This window comes from Astatotilapia calliptera, chromosome 7, assembly GCF_964374335.1.
Source record: "Astatotilapia calliptera chromosome 7, fAstCal68.1, whole genome shotgun sequence".
In the NCBI taxonomy this organism is placed as follows: domain Eukaryota; kingdom Metazoa; phylum Chordata; class Actinopteri; order Cichliformes; family Cichlidae; genus Astatotilapia; species Astatotilapia calliptera.
Genome location: NC_137428.1, coordinates 7,416,484 through 7,439,865, shown reverse-complemented (window position 1 = coordinate 7,439,865; position 23,382 = coordinate 7,416,484). Strand labels below are relative to the sequence as shown.

Sequence of the window (23,382 nt, the reverse complement as noted above, 5' to 3'; positions counted from 1 at the left end):
AAAGCAATAAAACTTTCACAACTGGAGTTCCTTTGCAATAAATTCTTTCTATCTAGCTTGTTTTTCCCCAGGATTTGGAATTAGTTGGCTTCTTCCTTCCTGATAATTTTGACAGTGCAACAGACCATGTTCAGTGGTTTCAGTAATTCCACAGTGACTACATTTCCCTGTTTGATGTTTCCCTATAATGAATAGTGAGCTGTTTAACCCAGCGTGTCCAAATCTGAATCGAGATATAATTGTCTCTTCTCTCCTGGTTCTCCCTGTGCTTCTCATGTTCCCTGTCTCCCTCCTCCTCTCACTGCTGTTGCCATCTTTCCCTCATTTTCTGTTTTACATGCTCTTCATTTCAGCTTTACTAATACTGATATTTAAATCAACTGGATCTCCTTTAGCAGCCTTCTTTGCAATTTTATCTGTCACCTCATTGCCAATAACACCATAATGTGCTGGTATCCATACGAATTTAATTGTCAGTCCCATCATATTTAATCTCAATTAAAATGTCTGGTATTTCTACACCAATATATCATTAATCATTCTCTCTATTATTTAGCATATTTTAGAAGTCAGTGCTATTGGTCTATAATTATCTGGTTTTGTTTCATCTTTCCCTGGTTTGCATATCGGGACCGGGACAGGAGGCCCTGGATGACCATGGAGGTCTAAACAACAAAACAAAAAAACTGCCCACTTGGTGGAAAAATGCACCATGTCGACCATGTAAGAGGGGGAAGTTTTAGGAGTGACAGCAACAGAGAGAGGGAGAGAGAGAAAGAAAGACAGCAGAAAAAGAGAGAAATCGAGTTTTGAGAGATTTGTGATGTTTAGCGTGTTTTGAGTGTGTAGTTAATGTGTTGTCTTGTGTAGTTAGTGTGTAGTGTTGTGGATAGTTTTGTGTTGTGTGTCAGAACAATGAGGCGACTGCTGTCTCCAGGTAAAAAACAGGAGTGACACACCTGCTGCTGTCAGACCTGCAGGCATCAGGCTGTGATGTTCTCCTTTATAGTGGACAGAAATATTTGGAGTGGCACAAATAATTTGTGTGACATCTTATTGAATGCAGAACAGCTGATTGTTCTGTAAATAGTTTGAAATGGTTATTTAAGAAAGGGTAAAAGGTAAATGGATGCAAATAACTTTGTTGTTTGCAAAACTTGTGCATATGACTTTAAAACTGGCAATTTATATTTGCATTTAAAGTTATGAAATATGATTCATTAAACATGTTTGTGGTTGTTACAGTAAAAAAAATATAACTTTTTCTACTCAGATTTTATGTTTTTGTCTGATTTTAGATCAACTGTGTTAATACAGTATGTCAAAATGAAAACATAACTGTAAATTCAGACACGTGAGGTTGTGCTGAAAAGGATGATACCAAACAAGGCAAAGCAAATAGTTTTTAAAGGTCAAATGTAGAGGAAACATCAAAAGTAGTCAAAAATGGCCAATTATACCCTGGACCCCAGAGGTTTTTTTTTAAAGTAACGCAATAGTTACCTTTCAAGTAATTAATTACTTTTAGAATCTTGTAACTCAGTTACTAACTCAGTTACTTTTTTGAAGAAGTAACTAGTAACTATAATTAATTACATTTTCAAAGTTACTTGCCCAACACTGCAGATGACACAACCATGGCAGGTAGGGCGGCAATGATTCATCGAGTAATTCAAATAATTAGGTTATAAAAAATGCAATACTTTGTTTAATGCACACCTCTGTAGCATGTTAATGTATTAAATGACGTAAACCCAAGTGTTTCACATTTGCAACAAAGAAACCAGACAAAGACAAAGTGGATGAGCAGCTGGTACACTCTCCACTTGTCTCAGAAATGTGAACGTTTTACACATTAAGCACTATTGCCAAAGTAACATTGCTATGGTTACTATCCCGACTTTGTTTGTTTAAGCATTACGTTGCTGTCAAAATCAAATATACAGCAGATTAAATCAAAAATTCAGTCAAATAGACTTAGGCTTAGGCTGCTGCCCCCGCGACCCAGCCCCGGATAAAGCGGAAGAAGATGGATAGATGGATGGATGGATAGTTCTTTATATTTTATCATGTTGCAGATTTAGCTCATTTGCTCTGAGTCTTCATGTAGGTCAGTTGTAGAAAAGTGCCCGCCCAGAATTTCCTGGCTTTTCAAGTACTGATGATGTCATGTCTGATATCACTAGGGTAAACCAAGTGGAGGGGTGTTTCTTACCTGTTTTTTAATACAAGTGTCAATGCTTCAGAAACCTTTATTTGGCCATCACTATCAAAATGTTTGCTGAGTATGTTTACCTGCCAACTTCCTTGACACTGGAGTCAGACTACTTTACATATGGTGGCAATGGTGACAGTAATGCAGAAAGGGGCTAGACAAAAAAGCACCAAGTGCCAATAGATTCTGTGAGGGATGAGCCTCCAGATGTCAGTCAGCTAGAGACTGTAGAGCAAGAGCCAGCCATTGAACCACATAAACCTTACTTAACTTTCTAACCTCCTGCGTGGCTTTATAAGGAAGCAAAATGACAGAAAGGCATGATGGGAACTGGATAAGCAATGGCAGAAGAGCGTTGGTAAAAAAGATTCAGCACAGTTCACTCAGCTCCAGCAGGAAGTGCCATCAGAACGCAGAGAGCACCAGCTGCATTTGGAACCGAAATACATCTTAGTCCAACTTTGGAGCATCCTGCACTGACTCAGACAGAACCTAATTTCATCAAAGCCACTACAGCAGCACTACAGTCTTCCAGTTTAACGAGACAGTCTGTTTGGAAAGGTCCTAAAATGCAGCCTTATAATGAGGATGAAGACAGTGAACATTCCCTAAGAACTTTTGAAAGGATTCCAAGTGGATGTCAGTAGCCACTGGAAGACTACCATGTGCTCCCCTTCTCACTGGTGAGGCATGAGCTGCTTTTGTAGCCATAGACATTGGTCAGATTATGGATTATGTAAAGGTCAAGAAAGCTGTCCTTGAAAAATTTCAAATACGTACGGAGACTTACAGACTCAGATTTCACTCCACTAGGCTGGAGGGTAGTGAGGCACCTAAAGAGTTGAAAACAGACATGAGAGATCTGTATGACAAGTGGATAGTTCCAAAAGAAAGGTGAAAGAGGACCTCACAGCACAAGCATACTCCCAATGTATTATAAGACTGTGCTGTCAAGGAGTCAAACAATGGGAGACCACACCATTGTAGAAACACAAAAAAACACAAAAAGATGTTCAAAGCACCACCTTGGTAGCCTGATATCACACAGATGCTGTCAACTGAGCTCTGTAGAATGGGCAATCATAATGAAGCAGTTCATTTCAAGCTGCTCTTCACACAGCTTTTGCTTTTAGCTACAAGAAGACACCAAATATAGGACTATGTTGACGAGCTTCAAGTAATGAACCCTTTTTCAATACATGCTTCAGAAAGCTTCATTTGGGCCATGACTACTCAGTCACATGGTGCTTTATATTTTATATGTTGCAGATTTAACTCATTTGTAGGGATGGGAAGGTTGAAACAGACGTTTCGATACTGTATCGAGCTTCAGAAGCACAGAGGTTTTGAAACACTGCTCCGAAGTGTGATTCAAAACATGTGACCACTTTACCCCAGTTTCAACTGGGGCATACCTGCTGCTTCTAGGCATTGCCAGGTGCAAGGATTCCCTTTTTCCTTTTTATTTACCAGAGTCTTTTGAACTGGGCCTTGTAATCACTGAATTAATGCAAACCGCAGTTTGTTTTACGTAGCAAAAAATCTACATTAAGCCTCCAGAAGTTGCATTAAAATATGGAGATTTCAGATTACAGATATACTAGACTGATTAAATCATACAACTTGCTGAAGGCTAACAGCAGCGGTCCGATTTTACATTGAAGTGATACTTTCAACAAACACGTGGGAGTCTAAAGGGTGATATTGCGTGTTACACCATATTAATTTTAAAGCTTTTGTAACAATTTTTAAATTGAAACTGTATTCTGCTGTGTGCACCCAACCACAAAGCAGAATACAGCCATTGTAAGCAGGGAAAAAGTAATGATAATTTCTATATAAAGTACCTATGAGCGATTGGATGTGATCGTTATGTCCAGTATGGCGGACAGCTCTTAAGCGACATGCACATGACATCATGTGCAAAACCTCTATAACAGCATGGTACGTTGACTGCACAGAGAACCACAAGAAATCCCTCAAACGAGTAACAAGAACTGCTGAAAGATATAATTGGACTCCCTCTGCCCTCACTGGGTGTTCTTTTCATGACCGGCTGCCTCTGCAAACAATATTGTTCAGGATAAAACACATTCTGGGAACTAATTCGATTTTACCGTTCACCAGGTTGCAAAGCAGTTTTATTTGCCCAGTATCATTACAAAACTGAACTTTTGTGTAAATAGATCTGTGTGAATGTGGGTGCTGATGTAAAGGACGCACAAGACAATTTCGTTGTGCTGCAGTTTTTATCACACTGTGCAATGACAGTAAAGGTGATTCTGACTCTGAAAGTCAGTGCAAGCTATTTTGTAAACCCATTGCTTTATTTACTATGAAGAATATCTTCTAGTTACTTTATTTTTAATTATCCGTATTCCTGGTATTAATTTGTGTAAAATTCAATTACCACTTCTTCTATACTGCATTTATATCTATTCTTGTATTTTAAGATTAGAGAATAAACTGAATACTGTCGAGTCTTTTTTTTTAAATTTAAAAAGCCATGCCAATAAAAGAAATCTAAAAATAGTGCAACTATATAACAGGACTAGAGATGGCATGATACCACTTTTTTATGTCCGATATCGATACCGATATCATAAATCTGGATATCGGCCGATACCGATATGAATCCGATATAGTGTTTTTTAATCAATAAAACTGTTTTTTTAATATCTTGCTGCATTTTGTATAAGTTCATACTCAAGTTTAAAAACAAACAAACACTAAAGCTATTCTGTTATACCTGTATGCAAAAAATACACTGCACCCAAAATATTTCATAGTTCAGCAATACTAATCAATCTAATAAACTTAAACCTTCTCCATCCTCCCTATTCTGGTATTTTAAAGAGTAAGCAACCTAACTAATAGGGTTGCAAACTCCCAGCAAAAAAAAAAAAAAAAAAAAATAGGGAACCACCCCCCACCTCATGACGCTTAATCGACATAATCAACTTTAATTTGATGCAGGGTGGAAAAAAATGCACAGAAATCAATTATTTTTCAAGGATAATTAAATAGATTCAACATCTTTCTTCAACAGAATTGCAGACTGCACAGATGGTACCTTCCCAAAGGAAAAAGTACTATAGCTTACTAGACTTAATAGTTACTATATACAGTAATGGACTTCTATACATTTTTACATCAGATTAAAACTTTGGGTGTAATAATGATTATCAGATAATTATTTATTAAAAGCTCGACATTTTAAATGAGAATAAGAAAGAAAAGTATGTCTTTGTGCCCCCTTTTCCCTGTTAATGCCCTATTGGCCCACCTGGCTAAACTTTGCTAGATCCGTCCCTGCACAGTTACCAGCCGTCAGCTGCCTAGAAAAGGATCCTGGTGTAGAAAGTAATATTAAATAAATTCTAACAACAGATTATCAAGCTGTTGTTCAGCCGCTGGTTTCCTCTTTCTGGCGCGAAGTGGGCGATAAACAAAGAAGAGAGATGGACTAACGACAGAAAAGCCGATCAGCTGATCATTAATCAGTTTCATGTTGGATTGAAGTAGCAGCAGGAGAGGGAGGGGAGAGAAGAGGCAGTTGCTCCATATATCGGTTGTTAAGCTTAAAGCTGGAATGCTTTACGAACATTCAGAGATGAACTTACACACTTGCTTTACTTCTCTCTGGGATAACTTCCTCCGAGATAAAATGCCAGGCTCCAAATGCTCAACCAGACCGCTGACAGGTCTTGCAGGCCACAGCTGCTCTATCACGTGACATACTGCTCCAACGTGCTACTGTTATGAGCCGAGTTACGCCATGTCGCAAGTTTTGTGAGCTGCTTTTGTGATATTTAATGGATCGGATTACATTTTTTATTTCTCTCCGATATCCGATCCAGTAATTTAGGTCAGTATCGGACCGATACCGATACGTAATATCGGATGGTCCATCTCCAAACAGGACCCTCAATTGCAGTGTTAAATCTAGCATATCAAAATTGCCTACGCTTCATATATTTCTGTTACAACATCATCCGAACATTTTTCTGAAAAATGAATAAAGATAGTATAGGCAGGAAGGGTTAGGTTTTTCTCAACATGTTTATTTTTAGCACCATAAAAAGTCACTTAATGTTGTCCAGTGTGTTTGCTCTCATTCTGTCTTTCCTCTGGGATGGAGCGATGATGTGGAGATAAAGGAAAGCACTGGAGACTGGAGAAAGGGCTTGTTTGGAGAGATAAAAAGCTGAGAGGGCTGCATGGCTGCAACAGCACCGGGCAGCCAGCAGATGTCATTCACTTGCTGGCGGAGGTGAAGGTGAAGCATCCTCTCTGGTGGAACTGCATGTCCCTGATGCGGCGCATGGACTGGATCTGGGGCTGGAAGGCGCAGAAGTCATTGTAGTGTCTGTAGTCACCGCACTCAAACAGGTACTGGTAGCCTCTGTATCCAGGGTACTGGTAACCCACCCACCTGAGAGAGACATGATAAGGTAAAGGTCATGGTTGTGTGTTTATTATAGGATGTCCATGTAGTGTACTACTGGCTGATATCCATACAAATAAAAAAAAATGGTATATGAAATTATAGGGTTATGATAGAGAATATAAGATATAATATAATAGAGAATAAGACCGTTATAATGCTAAGTCCTAAGAAGTTTAATGTTTACTGTTGAAGTTCTTGTGGTGAAAAGATTCTACTGATCACCTAGGAGACACCAGAAGTGAATTAGGAGGTCTGGAGGACATTGGAGATACCAAGTCTTAATGAGTCCATAAGGGAGTTCTAGAAATGCTTAAGTTAAGGGTTAAGTGGACATTTAGGAGCTTGAAGAGTTCGGTTAAGGAGGTTCAGTTAGTCGTCAGTGAGGTTCCTGGTTCTCCTTCCATGGATCTCTTAAATGATTCTGAGTTTCTTTTTAGGAGAACCTGGGGTTCTTTTACAACGTTTTAGTTGTCTGACAGAATGTTCTGGAAGTCCTTCAAGGGGTTGCAGTGGTAACTAGGAGATTCTGAGTTCCCCTGAAGTGGATTTATGGGAGCATTACCAACTCCAATAATGAAGAATTAGATTTGTGAATGTTCTGGTCAGGATGGCATTTATCTAATCCAGAGTGTAAAGGCTTTCAAGGTGTATGATAAAGGCACTGAAGCTGTTCTGGAGGCTTTCGGTCAGCAATACAAATGAACAGATTTGTATTGGTGACCTAGAGGACATAATGAAATGAAGCAAATTTTCTGGCTAAAAAAAAGATTTGTAGACAAAAGGACAAGCCTTTTAATGACATCTCATCCCACTTGTTATTTGTAGTATAATCCAACAAGTCTGTGGAATCCTCTTAGGTGTGTCTGAAACCATGTTGGCAGTCCATTTTATATATGGAAAATGTACTTTTTACTATAGTAATATGACGTACTACAAAATTGACTTCCACAGTGTGTTCACAGGCCTTAACACAGGCCTGCATGTTGATGATATTTGTGATACTCTGCTAATTTGTGTTTTGTTTTGTGAGAGAGCACAAGTACTAAACGTGTCTACTCACGCTCCTCCTGGCACCCTCACGCTGCCCACTCTGTCGCAGAAGCCATGCGCCCAGAGTGTGGGCACATCGTCCTCCTGGATCTCCATCTTGTTGCCCTTGAAGTCAGAGAGCTCATACAGGCAGATCTTGTGCTCCATGCTGTCCTGCAGGTAGGAAAGGAAGAATAAAATGTAGTCTCTATACAACATACATTACATGTGCATTCTCTGCTTTTTCATTGATTGCATTTTGTAAGAAATTGTCTGTGGGTGGCAATGTTGAACTGCTTCCATGAGCAGTTAGTGGAATCCATGAATGGATTTTGTGCTAAATTAGGGGCCAAAGCCTACTAATGTCATGCTGATGATGTGATATGCTATAGTATCAGCATGTGAAAAATATTGTTGATTTTTTTTCTTTAGGAACTGTGTTGATAGTCACTTAACCTTTTCAGTGCTTTTTCAAGCATATATGTCAAACTTTTTCCTGGTTCCAGTTCGTCATATTTGCTGATTTGCTGCTTTTCTTTGCTGTAAGTTTAGCTCTGGACTGTTAGTCAGTCAAAACGTAGGGTCTGAGAATTTAGAATCACTATATTCTCCCATTTTATGAAAAAACAAACGAAGAAAACAGCTCATTTTACCATTCGGATGGGCCTGAGGGACATGAGGCAGTCGCTGCGGTAGGAGTTGCTCCAGGTATCCCAGCGAGGATACTCTCCCTTCTCCAGGATGAACATCTCCCCACGGAAGTTAGTCTGCTCAAAGGCAACAAAGCTGGAGAACGGGGGACACCATGGACAGGATTGGGGGGGGCAAAAGGGTTAAGTGGGGAGGCACAGGAGAAGAATTGGAAGAAAGATAAAAGTGACATATACATGAATAGAGAAGATATGCAGGCAGCTGCTTAAATCAAGTGTGTGTGTGTGTGTGTATTCACTTACGGGCCACACTCCACAATGATACTACGCACTCTATCCATGCCACGGTCACACACGTTCATACACTCATTCTGGACCTCCATCATCCTGCCCTGGAAGTTCTCCTGGTCGAACAGCATGATCTGCACAGAGGACACATAGAGTCATAGCTGTTTCTTTACACTATGTTTATAGCTTTAGTTCATGTGGAAGGTTTAAAACAAATTTTGGATTTGGAATCATTTTTGGATGGAGCATGAAAAAAAAAGGCAACTTCTTAAACTGTAATTTCCCCTTTAAAGTCCTCAGCACTGACTGAACTTACTAATCACTTAGATTTCCAAAACGACCTTATACTTTAGAAACATGTCACTTTTAACGTGGCTACGTGTAAAATGATGCCAGTATTAAAGATTATGAGCTTACAAATATACATTATTTTTCACTAGACTATAGTATATGAGGTCATTTAATTTTTGCTCCATCTCAGAGACATTTCTTAAGCCCTGTGATGCGGTGGCTTTCACAGAAAGAGTCTAAAGTACATAGGTACTCACATCAGAAAGAATAGCCTCAATACATTTTGGATTTAAAAAAAAAAGTACTGCTCAAAGCATCAGTATCTAAATTCAAAGTGGTTATTTTTGGTCTTTTAACCAAGTTTCTTGCTGTTCTTTATCATTCACCTCCATAGTATCTGAAATTCTAATGTCTAATTCAAACCTTCAGTAAATAAACATATAACTGCCCTGCTAGATGAAACACATGGGACAACATGCAGTCTACTTTCTTTGCCCTTTAGGAAAAAATAAAATGCACACATTCTGTCTCTGCAATGACTCACTCTGAAGGATCCCATGCCAGGCTCGCCAGTCTTGGTGGCCTTGCTGGAGGCAGCTGGAGCTGGGGCTCCCTTGTCCTTGGCATCAGTGCCCTGGCTGGAGGCGGACTTGGCAGTCTGAGACATGGTGAGGGGCTTCAGGAGAGTCTGGGTGAGAGATGGAGGAAGACAAGGGGATGAACAGAAATAGAGGTGTAAATTGAAGTGACAGGGTTTCAGAGGAGAAAGTGAAAGGGAAGGAGAAGTGAGGTTAAATGTGGCCCAGGCAAGGTGTCAACATAGACAGAGGGTTGGTAGGCAGAAGTGTTTGGAGGGTTTTGGACTAGTAGCACAAGTCTGAAGTTTATGTTGGAGGTTCATTTGGGTGTTGTTTTGGCCTTTCCCCGGGACGGTGGAGTTTAAGCTGGGAGCGGTGGGCAGGGAGTGGGCCCTGGCTCTGGATGTGTGGGTGTCCTACTGTACCATGATGGATGCTCTGGCCTGTATGTCTGCGTCTGTGTGTGCTTACCTGCGTCAGTATAGCTTGCAGTGCCGTATGAGGGAGGCTAGCTCGTGCTGGTCCCTTCAACGCTCAACCCAAGCTTTTATACTCTGGCAAAGGCCAAACGTAGAGGCTCACAGCACAATAGAAAACCTCTCGTCATCACTGTTGGCCTGGACCAAAGCCAGCAGGTCATCGCATAGCCTGGAAACACTGCTGGCCCCTCGGGCCTGCCTGTAAGCATTTTGCTGTCAAAGGAAACCACTGACACAGCATTCTTTGCTGTGTGTTGGGCTGGTAGGCCTGTGAGCTGTAGTCGCATGTAGAGTTGAGGAATGCAAAGGTCCACAGGACACAAAGAGGTAATCCACACTCTCTGTCACCTACACAGAAAAGGCACACACACAAATACAACATATTCTTTAACTCAGACTTTCTACTTTAACTCACCGCCATTTCTTGATTTTGGAGAATCACCACAACAGAAACAGACAGAAAACGAAAAAAAAGGCAGTGATCTATTCGTTCATGTTGATCTTCTATGTGTTCTCCATACAAAGAATCAAACAGCATTTCAAATGAAGTGTTTTGGTTTTTTGGACATTTTGCTGTTTAAACATTATTAAACTTTGAGATAATTGAGTTACTGGAGATTCTCTTTCTCCCACTGACATTCAGGTTCACCAGAGCTGTTCCACTAAATGCTTTGGCACTGCACTAACACTTACTACTGATATCTACTTCTAGTTCTGGCTAGTGTTAGCCAACTACTTAACAGATGATAAACACATTCATATCGCAAAAGGATCTTTCCAATCAACATAAGGTTTGGCATCTGACATTTTCCAAAACCAGCATCCTGTTTGTTTAGCCAGATATTAAATCTTTAATTCTTGTACCAGAAACCAAAGACAATAAGACTTACCTTATATAGGTAAGGAAAGAGCCAGAACAGTTTTTGTTCTGTGCGCGCTGTTTCTGTAGCTTCTCATGTGTAACAAACACTCTGAATGTCCAGACATCTTCCTTTCTCTGTCACAGTTTCTCTCTGCAGTGTCCATGTTAAGATGTTTTTGTGGAGAACCTGCTGATAAATTTGGGCTTTGACAGCAATTTTACACTTTTATTATGAATCCAGTGCCCGTGTAAAGCAGGTGTTTGTCAAAGAGAGTATGGGCAGCATTTTTTAAGTTATTCTGTGGTATCGTGTTAAATCAACAGTAGAAATGTAAATCAATGCAATGGGATGAGCCAAGTAGGGTAGAAGCCTGGGTTTTACTAGCCTCACCCCAACCTTACGCTTTACATTTTGTCCATGAACTACAGTACTGTCATTACTGTAGGGGTGACCGTGGCTCAGGGGGTTGGGAATCGCATCTGTAACCGGAAGGTCGCCGGTTCGATCCCTGGGCTATCTGTCCTGGTCGTTGTGTCCTTGGACAAGACACTTTACCCTACCGCCTACTGGTGTTGGCCGATGGCGCGATATGGCAGCCTCGCTTCTGTCAGTCTGCCCCAGGGCGGCTGTGGCTACAACTGTAGCTGCCTCCACCAGTGTGTGAATGTGAGAGTGAATGAATAGTGGAATTGTAAAGCGCTTTGGGTGCCTTGAAAAGCGCTATATAAATGCAATCCATTATTATTATTATTATTACAGCCGGTACATTTAAAAGATAAAGGGGGCATATGCAGCATGTTCACTTCCTTTAAATTTGCTGGGATAATATTGAGTAGTTCTTGACTGGTGGGTAATCTAGACAAAAAAGCACTGCCACACAGCCGTGCATGAGAATTCCTCCTGGTCATCTTCAGAGGTTGAATAAAGGTCATTGTTGGTGGTAATAATTATGGGATTATGGCGAATGGATTATGTGTGGATTATATCACTTCAGCTGAGATCATTTCCACGATGGAAGCAGGATTAAATTGCGTTTGATATGTGAACTAATCCTGCAGTGTAATCTGGGTGGCTTCCATGCTGTGATTATATTTGTTGTAATTTCTGCTGCCCTCTTGGTCAGGTCTTTCCTGAGAAAGGGATTTTTTAATCTTAGTCAGACTTTTTCCTGATATTTCAGAATGCTACACAGACATGGTTTCATTTGTAAGAAAGAAAAGTCACCAGCGTTTTTAGCAAAGTAACTGATAAAGACAACAGGAGACTGACATTAGTGAGTATTCAGACAGCAGGATGGAGTATGTGGAGTTTAGTTGAAATAAATGTGTTTGGGGTAATAAACGAACATGTCACTAAATGGACATGATCCTACTTGGTAGGGCTGACTTTAAACATGTTAGCATCAAATGGGAAAAATAATGTTAAAGACTTCACCAAAAGCAAGTGCATCTTTATAGATCCACAATGCAGAAGTTTCAAATGCAGAAGTAAGGAGCAGAAACTTTCACTACTTCAGGCTTGCTGTGTGTTATGGCACACACATGAAGCTTGAGTGAAATTCTAGTATTTTATTAGTCTCTTACTACTAACAGGTATGTGTACCTGTGTGTTACACCTGTACCTTTTGCCAGTGAAGCTGACAACATAGCATAGCACACTTTAATTTAAATATTGTAACCAAAGAGATTCGTTCCTTTAATAGTTAGAACAAATTATTGTGTGAGCGTTCCTCACTAATGATAGCTAATGTTAGTGCTGCTGACATCATTAGGAGGAAATAAAAGAGAGCAAGAGCTTATATCTGTGACTTCATTTTATGATGATAATGATTTTGATGATGATACTTGCGAGGTCTGAAGAAGAGTAGATGAGTGGTTGTCACTGCTTTACACTTTTAGGCAGAAAACACACATGGCCTTTTAAATGCATTGACCACTGTCATTTTTATCTTCTGACACTGCCACAAAATGTCCTGCCAAATGAAAGGAACCTATTGATTTTGACCAGCCCTTGGCTCTTTCATTCTCTAATGTCCATTTTCTGATGACTGCCAGGGGTCTCAGGAGTCCTCCCCGGCTTTCTCAAGAAGAAAATATTTAGTCTGTCTTTCAGAGGGGTTCATCATTATCATGGCTGATTACACAATTCCCCTGGTAAGTGAACAGTGTCCTTCTAATGTAAGATGAATCCGATCAGTTTTTTTCTTGTGTTGTGTAGAAAAAAAAAATCTGATGAGGAAACCTGTTTGATATTTTTGAAATGTGACTCTTTTCAGGCAGGAAACATTTTGGTCTCTGTTCAAAAAGTTGATTCTGTTCATCTGGACGTAGTGTTTTCAGTGGGAAAAATGTTTTGTCACTCTTATAAGTGACTTCTTCATTCTCAACTGACTGCAGGGTTCCCCAACCTTAATGATCATGAAACTGACCTCACAGCCCATTGTTAGTCCATGGTGCTAGTTTCAGTTATTATACAAAAGCACTGTTTATAAGGATGGGGGAAAAAGTCACTTGGATGAGAGATGAAACATTTCCCCACTGATACATCCAGATGAACGGGATCAACTTTTTGGGATTTGCTGGATCTGGATGATTGAACATTCATTGAGACTTTTGGTCTTTCTGAACTACAATTTCTGTTTTGATTTCAGAGAAATGAACTTTGATTAAGCAAGGCTTGTATATGAAGATCTGAGGCAGTGAATTATGTCTAAAAGTTTTAGATAAGCTGAAATTCCTTTAGGCTCACTGGAAATAAGGACGAGTGCCTCTGCGCTCCTGTTTACATGTGGTTGATTATGTAAGCACTTAAACACACACACACACACACACACACACACACACACACACACACACACACACACACACACACACACACACTAACACACAAGTCCTAGCTAGTGTATTACACTACAGCATGCAGGTTAAACCTGTTTTTACTATTGAGGGCTTTTTTACATTTTTTTCATTAAACTGTTGAACATTTCGTAAAAACAAGGCTTTGTTACTGTAATTATGAATATGACAAAAAAAATAAAACACACAAAGAAAGAGTGCTGCTATGATCTGTGTGATCAACCACGTATTCTTGCTAGAACACTTCAAATGATCAGATTTGAGATGTGGAGACGTGTTTCATGTTAGAAAGCATTCTGGTGTAAGTATTAGTGTTTGCCATAATTGGATGAAGGACTTCCTCTGCACTGGTTAGATTTCTCACTGCACACATTGGAAGCTTTCATAAGAATACTATCTGCACTGAAAATCTGCCTTGACACATGCATGACGTTGCTTTTTTTCTGTTTTTTTTTTTCACCTGAAAGTGACATCAAAGCGACTGAGAACAGATTCCAAGTAATGATCTTGCAAATAAAAATCCTTTGTTACAACCGTTTTAAAAACTTGAGGTCTTTTGCCTTAAGACTTAGCTTTAGGCTAAATAAGCTATATATCAGACAGAGCCATCTAGTACTCTTCCTATTTTCTGACACTACATTGCAAAAAAAAAATCATATTTGGCGCAATTAGTGCTTTAACTCTGGTACCAACCTTTTTTAATAGATATAACAAATTAAGGTCTTTATGTCCCATACTAAAATCGGATCTTGCGATTCTCTTAACTTTTTTTCTGTTCTACTATTTTCAAACATATTGTGGAAAAAAAAACATCCTCTGAATCACCATCAACGCTTCACTGCTATTACCAACATGAGCAGGCATGCACACAGAGCTTATTCTGTCTGTGTTTGTTGGTCTCACATCATCAACAAATTCTAATGGTATGACAGGTCATTATTGTATTTGCAAATTTCACACATTTAATGGCAAAAATGAAGCACCAGTTAACTGAGAAAATGACTGGTCTTTACTTGCAGACATAAATTGAAATAAAGAGTTAAAGAGCTTCCAGCTCCAGCTTTTTTCTCTTCCCTCTCTGATGCCGTTGGCTCTCAGTATTTTCTCAGCTTGCACTCTATGTTTCATTTCTTATATTCCTGGTCTCTGTGTCCACTGCCCCCAGTGATAATGTGGTGTCTGCACTTCTGGCCCTCCATAGATTAACGATGCTTTTGTCAGGTGGGGACAAAGAAAAGCCCCTCCCTGCTGCTGAGCCGGGGCTTTCAGCATGGACCCCTGCCAGGGGAGGCTTTAAAAGGGTGGGGGCGTGTGGCTCCTCTCACTCTCACGGCAGGACAACCCAAGGGCATCAAGCAAGGTGAGTTCCTGTCCCTCGCCCAGCCGCCACAGCCATCCAGCACGGTCAGCCAGGGTACCACAGCCAGGGTATAGCATCCCCCATATTCACACATCCATATCTACTCCCACTCCAAACACACACCATCCAGGCTGAAATCACTGCACCCAGTGGCTGCGATGAACAGTGGTGATGATGGAACAATCTTAGAAATGGGCAGAAAAACTAGAAAGAGAGAGACAAAAGTTAGAGTAGCCAAATGAAGCCTGTGGCCTCTGTGACCCTCTTCTGTTTGGTATCCAAACTATAAATAGACACTGGTGCTTTCCATCTAGCAATTACAAGTTCAGGCTGCTTTCAGTATCCTGCCCATTATGTGTAAAGTACACACTGTACCTGCGACACAGACTTGTTTTTTCATAGGTCTGACAATAGAACCGATCTCCTGCTCTTCACTTTTTGGATTTCTGGTTCACACATCTGTCTTTACTGGTTAGCTTCTGGCTAGTTTCTGCATCAGAATAAAATGACTGCTTACCTCTCAGAGTGTGTGGCTTCCCTGTTGTCACTGCTGTCTATTCATTGTTAGCACTCGTGGATAAAATTCTTTCTTCCTTCCAGACAAGATGACTCACCATTGCACCAAGTTCTCCGGCCACTGGAAGGTGAGTCTGCAGATGGAAGAGCAGCTTTATTCATCAGCACCTTTGAATTTTCCCTCAGATGTGACCAGGAGCTGCTTGTTGTAAAACACCTCATACAGTTGAGCATCAGGGAGAGTGCCCAATGAAGTCACACCACATTAGGACGCTATAAAGACTTCATTGGGATTGGAATATCACACAGTTGTGCATTAGGGCTTGTTAAACGTGGTTTATCTCCCAGTTCAGAGTGATTAGCTTAGCTAATGTAGTTTTATATGTTTGAGGTGAGCTGCTGAAGTGATTTCAGACATCACACATCAAGTTTAAGTGGATGGTGTGTACAGCCATCAGCTGCATGTCCTTTTTCCCATTAGATCATTGTCTTCGATGAGGAATGCTTCCAGGGACGCCGCCATGAGTTCACCTCTGAGTGCTGCAATGTGATGGAGTTTGGCTTTGAGACCGTTCGCTCCCTCAGGGTGGAGAGTGGAGCGTGAGTAAACAGATATGTGCGCACAGATAGACATGCAGCAGAAAACCATCATTAAGTGACATACGGTTAACATGACAGGATGTTATTAACCTCTGTATAAGTGGATTTAAGGACTTTTGGGATGATGGAATAATCTCTTTTTTTCTATGCTTCCTTCCAGCTGGGTGGGTTATGAGCATGCCTCCTATCAGGGACAGCAGTTTGTCCTGGAGCGGGGAGAGTACCCCCAGTGTGATGCTTTTGGAGGTAGCAATGCCTATCACATTGAGAGACTGACCTCCTTCAGACCCATTGCCTGTGCTGTAAGTTATCTGTCAGCTTTTTTTTCCACTGAAAAACCTCCATTGTGAGCGAATGCTGCTGTGACGGACAAATCAATAATGTAGACTTGCCTGACCTGAAAAACTACTCAAATGTATTCTTTCTTTACCTCCCCCACCTCCAGAACCACAGAGAGTGTCGTATGACTATCTATGAGCGTGAGAACTTCCTGGGCCGTAAGGGTGAGCTCAGCGACGATTACCCCTCCCTCCAGGCCATGGGTTGGTGCAACAATGAAGTTGGCTCTCTAAGGATCCATTCTGGAGCGTGAGTGTCCCCAGCTGCTTATTTGCCTCCTTATTTCCCCCTCCTCATCCTCTCAGCAGTTCAAAAAATAACCCTACTCAGATTTTCACAATATGCTTTGCAACATTTCACAACATTTGCATTTCCACGTCTGTCAATTCTCAACAGATTTGTCTGCTACCAGTATCCTGGTTATCGTGGATACCAATATATCATGGAGTGCGATCGTCACTGTGGGGAGTACAAACACTTCAGGGAGTTTGGCTCTCACTGCCAGACCCCTCAGATCCAGTCCATCCGCCGTATTCAGCAGTAATAACTTACACCAAACCCTTTCGAGCATGTGACCCTTCACCTTTGACCCCTGCTGCTTGCCCGTGCTAAATAAACTGTTTTTCTTAAACCTTACTGACTTCCACCAGTGTATGTGCTTATCATATGGACATACTAAATCACTTATACATCACACACTTGTGTTTTCCTCTGAATTGCGATCACCTCTGTATAATTCACATGACGGTGTACAGAGGTTACCTGCTAATAAGGGTGAATGTGAGGAAAAAAATGTCATTTAGAACCAAGTCTTTAGCTTATTATGTAAGTGCTCGATGTCAACCAGATTAATAAATGTGAACCAAACTGTAACAAATATTTGCAAGTCCTTTCACATATCTTTTTCTAAGATATGTGCTAATCAAACATTGCTGTCTTATTAAAGAAGAAGCTGCTTTCCTTTGTGACCGTGGGCAGCCCCGTGTGTTTGATTTGGCAGAATCCCCCCTTCCTGGCACAACTCCAGGGGGGATTTGTGTCCACTACACTATGGAGGGACAAATGCTGCTGTCTTATTATCTTTGATAATTCAATAATCAGTTTTGATAAGTCAGTAATCACTAATGGTAAGTATTCCAATGTTTGAAATATAGTTTTAAACTTAAATTCACGAAAGCTATCAAGGAACTATGAAGAAGAAACTGTTATGATTTTATGCTCAAAATGTGCTTTAAAGATTCATTTTCATTTAGAATAAAAGGCAACACCTCCCAGCACATGGGGGTGAAACACGGTCCTTTCAGCTGCTCTCAAAATTTCTATGTGGTTACCACAGCCCATTTAATTTATTCACCACATTTCAACACAAGAAAATTACACAACCTTCAGCCTATACATATGACATTGTGCAAAACTCAGAAATACAGTTGCATTTATTAGAATTATATAGCGAGGAAAATAAAATAAAACGCTGGGGCTTTTTCCCCTCTGTTTGGCTTCAGTCTCATACACCTTGTCATTGTTTGGAAACTCCCAAAGATGTTTCCACTGGGGACCTTGACCACAGTGCTGCTGGAATTCATGCAAAATTTGCTGAAATAAGCAAGACCCTCTAAAAAGAGGCCTCGATGGCAGCGTGACATTCCAAACATGTTGTATATAGTTTAGCATTAAGAGCGCCTTCCAACAGGAAAGGTGGTTGTCAAGTAAATGATAAAAAAAAGGAATCAAAAAAATCACAATGACATTAGTCTATACATTGAATAAATATGACAGTCATAGCCTGGTTTAAATTATATTTGAATTTAGCCATTTAAAAATGATTAAAATATCTGTTTTTAAAGTGATAAAGCCATTTTCTGATTCTTACCAAAAAAGGGGAAAAAAATCTCTTTTAAGATATAAATTGATAGATAATTGATAGTTGATTGATAATTGATAGATAATAAATAACGTTTCCTTCCTTTTTCCTTCAAGAATGTTTCCTTCTTGAAGGAAAAAGCTTTACTTTGGATTCTTCTGCCTCTTGTTCTGTTCTCAGCCAGGATGAGCCCACACTGCTTCAATAATGTTGACGTTGCTTTGAAAAGTGTTTGGGGCCACTCTTATGCTGAAAAAAAGAAAGATCAGATATTTTGCAGATGCTATAATATGGTGGATGCAAATCTGAAAGTTGACAAGCCCTCCAGCGCCAAACCATGACAGTCTCCACTGTGTTTTTCAGATGACTGCAGACTTTCACTGTTGGACCTCTCTCTTGACAGCCTCCATACATACTGACAAGATATGAAGCAAAAAACTTCCAATTTGGATCCGTTCCTCCATCACACCTGCTGCCACTGAGTTTTAGTCGAGTTTTGGTGTTCTGGTGTAATTTAACCTCTTTAAGAGAATTAGAGAGATAGGAGCCAGTACAGAAATATCAGAGGTTATAATTTTGATCTTTAACCTCACAACCCATGACATAAATCAGAGGGGGATTTATGTCATGACAAGAACAATGTCACAGGTCTAATGAGGCTCACTATGCTGCCACCCTCACTGCACATTTTAAGTGAGTCTTTTTTTTTGTCACTCAGACTTATGGTACCTATGATGGCCCCTGTATGCAGTTTTCATCCAAAACAGCCCTGCTCCTGACGCCCACCTTACCTCAAAGCCTCTTTTGCCCGTCCACTGAACTAAGAGTATTACCATGTGCGGCCAGGCAACGGCACTGCATCTCCACCTGGGCAACGCACGCATCCCTCGACGCGTACGTTGACGCAAAATACACTGCTGTAATATGAACTGTCGGAAGCTACTGTTCGTGACTATTCCAATTCAGTGCGAACAGCAGCAGCGTGGGGGGCAGCGGGGTAATGTAGTGCAGCGGAAACAGAGCAGGCCCGACCAAAGAGCTCTCTTTTCTACAGGCCAATCCAAGCTGTTCTCAGTGAGCATCGTTAATCACCGCGGACTCGGCGCCCTGATTAAGTTAGCTGCACGCGCATGAATAGGCGCGGATTGCGCCTTGTTTGTTTGTAATACATAAATAAACAGAGCGAAACAACACCTTCCTCTCTAAGCACCTCTAATAACGCGCTTCCGTTCCAACAGCCGAGAGAGCCGCTCCGTGTTTTACGAGCCTCTCCCCGCCGCAGTGGGAGGAAGTCGAACTACAAAGCAGACAGAGCCACTGTGCTAGCAAAAAACACCAAAAGAAAAAAAAAAATAGAGAGGAGGCTTTAAGCCACACATGTGTCGTACTAGAGGCGACGAACACCTTAATTGAAACAAGCGGACTTGACCGACTGGCACTCAGTCAGAGGCTGCGGAAGGAGACTCGTTCAGAGGCTTGGAGCGTTTAAGCAGCCGAGTGGCTCTGCGAACGCCGAGAACCTGGTAGGCAGGAGGCGCGCGGGGCTGCCGCGGAGCAAGAAGACCTGATCTGAACGTTCAGTTTCACATCTCTGAGGCGCGCGCCAGCGTACTGTTAACCTCATCACTATAAATATTGTTTCTGTTGTTTTTTTCTTAACATTGCACGGACTAAAGAATTTGACAGTTTGCCTCGCCGCGCAGTCGGTCAGCCAGCGTTTACAGCGAGGAAGAAAAGTTAGCGTTTACCAAGCAGACTACTGGCCAGCGCTCCCTACCCCTCCTCCATCATCAGCGTCACCCTCACCCCCACACTCAGTAACTCTGTGCTGGGTCTTTAGGCAGGGAGGGTCCCCCTAACGTTCGGGGTAACCGAAGAAGCAGCTATGGGTTATTGTTTTGCATCTCTATCCTCGTTCTGACTTCACCGGACTGTCGAAGACTGTTTAGCGGAAACGCTGCAAGACTTCCCCAATACGAGTCTCCAGTGTCCTCGCCTCGGCCGTTAGCTTAACGTTGCTGAAAAAATCGCTGCTGTTTGTCTGCCTGCAAGTGACTGTCTTTGCAACGGGATTGATTTTATATGTCTGCTGAAGCGGAATAGCCTAAAATAGGAGTGTCTGACTGGCCGCTCTGAATCCTGGTGGTTAGTTAGCCTCGTGGCTAGCAGGTTTCATTTTGCTAGCTAGCGTGGTAGCTAACCAGCGAACGAACCCAAATATCTATAGTGGCAGCGGCTAGAAACCAGTTAGCTATGTACCGCTGGATTTGGTTTGTGATCGCTTGATTCAATTCCTTTACACCTGGACAGAATTTGGCGACAAACCTCTGTCAGCAGTTTAACCGCATCTTTTCCGGTGACTTTTTTTGTGCGTGATTGACGAGACGATAAGGAAGGTTTGAGCCTTAACGCTGCACAGGAAAGCAGCAACAGGGGCACAAACAGCAGCGCTGTGTGGATACTCTGGAATGCAAATCATGAATCCTGGCTTATCTCTAACCTCGGCTTGCACGCTTTTATTTATGCCAGGTCGCGCCTGACAGATTAGCGTTTTGCTGCAGGAGCACAAGACTACAAACGGGCACCTTGATGATCCACATCTAACCCGTTCAGCAGTGTCTCACCAGCCCCTCTGCACTGATCGTTAAGCCTGTCTTCTCACGGCGTGGCTGATTTTGTGTTGCAGAGAGGAGCAGGCAGTCCGCTAAGATTAGAACATTTTTTCGACAGTAGTGTTTACATTTTAAGGAACACCCCCCTGCCCCCTCCTTCCCTCATTCCCTTCTTCCTGAAGCACATGCCGCACTGGAGACAGACCAGTCGTTTGGACACAGGAGGACCAGGCAAGTCCCCGGAGACCTGTAGAGCCTGACAGCGCCCGTGTGTGGTGCATCGCACCTACCTGTGTGAGAAACATCACAGGTCCTTACTCTCGCCCCTTGCGCTACATGGAATCGCAAGGACGGTGGATCTAGCGGGCCTGCTTACTGCAGATATTTCGACTAACCCCTACCCTATGTCTTCCCTCGTAAGTTTCCTCTTTTACGTGACAACGATGGTAGTTTGAACAGACTTGGAGCTGCAGACAACGCCGCCGTTTCCCAGCAGACGGTCAGCGCCGTCGTCCATTCATCCGGCCCCCACAGCGCGCCTTGGCCCTTGATGTGGGTCACATCTGGCCGAGGACGTTGTTTTTAAGCCCCTAAATCAGAAGCCACCCTTCCCGGCCCGGTTATTTAATCGATTTGGTCGTCCCAGGGTCGAAAGATGGCGGACCTTGAAGCGGTGCTCGCTGATGTCAGTTACTTGATGGCGATGGAGAAGAGCAAATCTACTCCAGCGGCCCGGGCGAGCAAGAAAATCATTTTGCCTGAGCCTAGGTAAGCACATCCATAGGGGCTTTGATGCTGGGCTTTTGTGTGTGTATGTGTGTGTTTTTGTGAAATGGATGACATTTTCTGTGCATGCTACGCGACCATATATGGCGATGGAGGCGTGCTTCCTCTCAAACCTGTGCCTTACCTTTGATGGGGACCGAAATGACTGTAAAGCTTTTTCTCACTTTAGGTTTCTAAGAACATGCAGCAAACCCCGGCCTCGTAAAATCTGCATTTCAACCATCATTGTCATAGAGCTTAAAGTTAACAAGAAGTTAATCCAATGATCCACAGTGTTGGAGCTACCTGCACATTTTGTTTGCCATCGTTTCTGGTGTCCATTGCTTGTCAGACATGTTTTCTTTGCTCCCGGGCTTTCTTGACTAAAGGTCTGATCCTAAATCTGTGTCTTGTAGCCAGTGTAATTCATTCTTTGAAGCTGCTAAGTGTTGTCGTTGCTGCTGTAAATCCTTCTGATGCATCTTTATTACCACTCTATACAGCTGTTGATCTCATCTTTGCTGTTTGTAAGCGTTTAGCTCACCGAGGAGGGTGTTACTCAAGACAAAAGCTAGAGTCCTATTGAAATAGTACACCCCCACCACCTCTTACCATTTGTATATAATTGTACATCCTTTTGTCCCTGCAGCAGAGGCTTGAAAGTGTCGCTTCAGTCCAGGTTGTAGCGTGCAAGTTCATTGAAGGGGATGTGGTTGAAATTTGGTTATTGACATGGTTGCTTTTCATATGAGGTCTGTGAAAATTTCACAGCACCATTTGAGTTCAGTCAAATGCTGAACTCAAATGGTGCTGTTAGGTGTGGATTAGCTGGATAGTTTGTACCACTGTCACTGATCTGATCTGAGCTCATTGTGCTTCCAGCTATTACCTTGTACTCCACTTTTCTTAATCGCAAACGGGTTTTTCCTTACGGTTTTGAGGCTGGATTCTGGGGTGTTTTGTATTTATTTCCATGTTATTTTTGCATATGAAAGCTGCAAATGTCAGATTGACTCAGAGCTAGTCCTGACTTCTGTAGTCCCTTTCAGAATTCTTCTTCCCTGCTGACGCAGTCACATCTGACACCCCAGTGCTTCCACTATGACTCTTCCTCCTTTAGATCACTTTGTCCATCTGTTGACGTGAGAATTAGCTGACATATTCAGAGTGAGCTTTAAATACAAGCTTTAACTAATATAAAATTAATACATCTTCTTATCGTAGTACACAGTATAACTCTGAGGTCTATTTTTTTTAATGCAACATTTAATCTAGAATCTTAATATGAAGTAGGGTGTATATATACAGTTGTCTCTCTCCCTCTCTATCTATATATCTATATATATCCATCTGTGTATATATGTATATTATAGCGACACCATGTCTTTGTGCACACTAACGAGTTAGGCTTGGCCATCTCTGACAGCAAGAGCGGTGTCAGTGTCCTGTGACGATGTAATACCAAGAGAAGAAGCTCCTACAGCAACCTCAACCAAAGCAAAGGGCTTTACGAAATGAGCAAGAAATCTGGTCCGATTAAAGGTGGAAACAAAAACACGTTTCACCACTGCATGTTGGCGTAATCAGTGTTGGGGTCATTATTTAAAAAAGAAATGTATTTAGAATAACGC

The 23,382-nt window shown here is 41.7% G+C and overlaps 3 protein-coding genes and 1 long non-coding RNA gene across 5 annotated transcripts in view; 2 read left to right on the top strand and 2 right to left on the bottom strand.

The window, feature by feature from the left end:
* Positions 1-6,258: 6,258 nt before the first annotated feature.
* crybb1 (crystallin, beta B1) lies at positions 6,259-10,157 on the bottom strand. Its single transcript, XM_026172671.2, has 6 exons — positions 9,973-10,157; positions 9,468-9,611; positions 8,648-8,766; positions 8,348-8,480; positions 7,726-7,868; positions 6,259-6,650 (listed from the first exon to the last, which is right to left on the bottom strand). The coding sequence occupies exons 2-6, from the start codon at positions 9,588-9,590 to the stop codon at positions 6,473-6,475; spliced, it is 696 nt and encodes a 231-aa protein (XP_026028456.1). The 5' UTR covers positions 9,591-9,611; positions 9,973-10,157; the 3' UTR covers positions 6,259-6,472.
* Positions 10,158-10,264: 107 nt separating this feature from the next.
* Positions 10,265-17,149, top strand: cryba4 (crystallin, beta A4). The gene is made up of 8 exons (XM_026172670.2): positions 10,265-10,307; positions 12,898-12,996; positions 14,920-15,058; positions 15,659-15,702; positions 16,056-16,174; positions 16,335-16,476; positions 16,620-16,762; positions 16,910-17,149. The coding sequence occupies exons 1-8, from the start codon at positions 10,281-10,283 to the stop codon at positions 17,055-17,057; spliced, it is 861 nt and encodes a 286-aa protein (XP_026028455.2). The 5' UTR covers positions 10,265-10,280; the 3' UTR covers positions 17,058-17,149.
* Positions 15,022-15,712, bottom strand: LOC145429662 (uncharacterized). Its single transcript, XR_013909931.1, has 2 exons — positions 15,576-15,712; positions 15,022-15,262 (listed from the first exon to the last, which is right to left on the bottom strand). It is a non-coding gene; the product is annotated as an uncharacterized LOC145429662 (long non-coding RNA).
* A 2,492-nt stretch (positions 17,150-19,641) lies between the features above and the next one.
* The window catches only part of grk3 (G protein-coupled receptor kinase 3), a 101,542-nt gene continuing 97,801 nt past the window's right edge, over positions 19,642-23,382 (top strand). For both annotated transcript variants that reach the window (XM_026172667.2, XM_026172666.2), the window contains exon 1: positions 19,642-21,754. In XM_026172667.2, coding sequence (XP_026028452.1) covers positions 21,642-21,754 — 113 coding nt within the window. In that variant the 5' untranslated portion in view covers positions 19,642-21,641. The remainder of the gene's footprint in view (positions 21,755-23,382) is intronic.

Excerpts from the sequence above, each read along its gene's own strand:
- crybb1 (XM_026172671.2), bottom strand. The coding sequence starts at position 9,590 with ATGTCTCAGACTGCCAAGTCCGCCTCCAGCCAGGGCACTGATGCCAAG. Across the intron at positions 8,767-9,467 it reads CTGGCATGGGATCCTTCAGA|ATCATGCTGTTCGACCAGGA; the intron begins GTGAGTCATTGC and ends TCCTCTGTGCAG. Across the intron at positions 8,481-8,647 it reads ATCATTGTGGAGTGTGGCCC|CTTTGTTGCCTTTGAGCAGA; the intron begins GTAAGTGAATAC and ends CCCGTTCTCCAG.
- cryba4 (XM_026172670.2), top strand. The coding sequence starts at position 10,281 with ATGCAAAGGTCCACAGGACACAAAGAG. Across the intron at positions 15,059-15,658 it reads ACCCAAGGGCATCAAGCAAG|ACAAGATGACTCACCATTGC; the intron begins GTGAGTTCCTGT and ends TCTTCCTTCCAG. Across the intron at positions 15,703-16,055 it reads AGTTCTCCGGCCACTGGAAG|ATCATTGTCTTCGATGAGGA; the intron begins GTGAGTCTGCAG and ends TTTTCCCATTAG.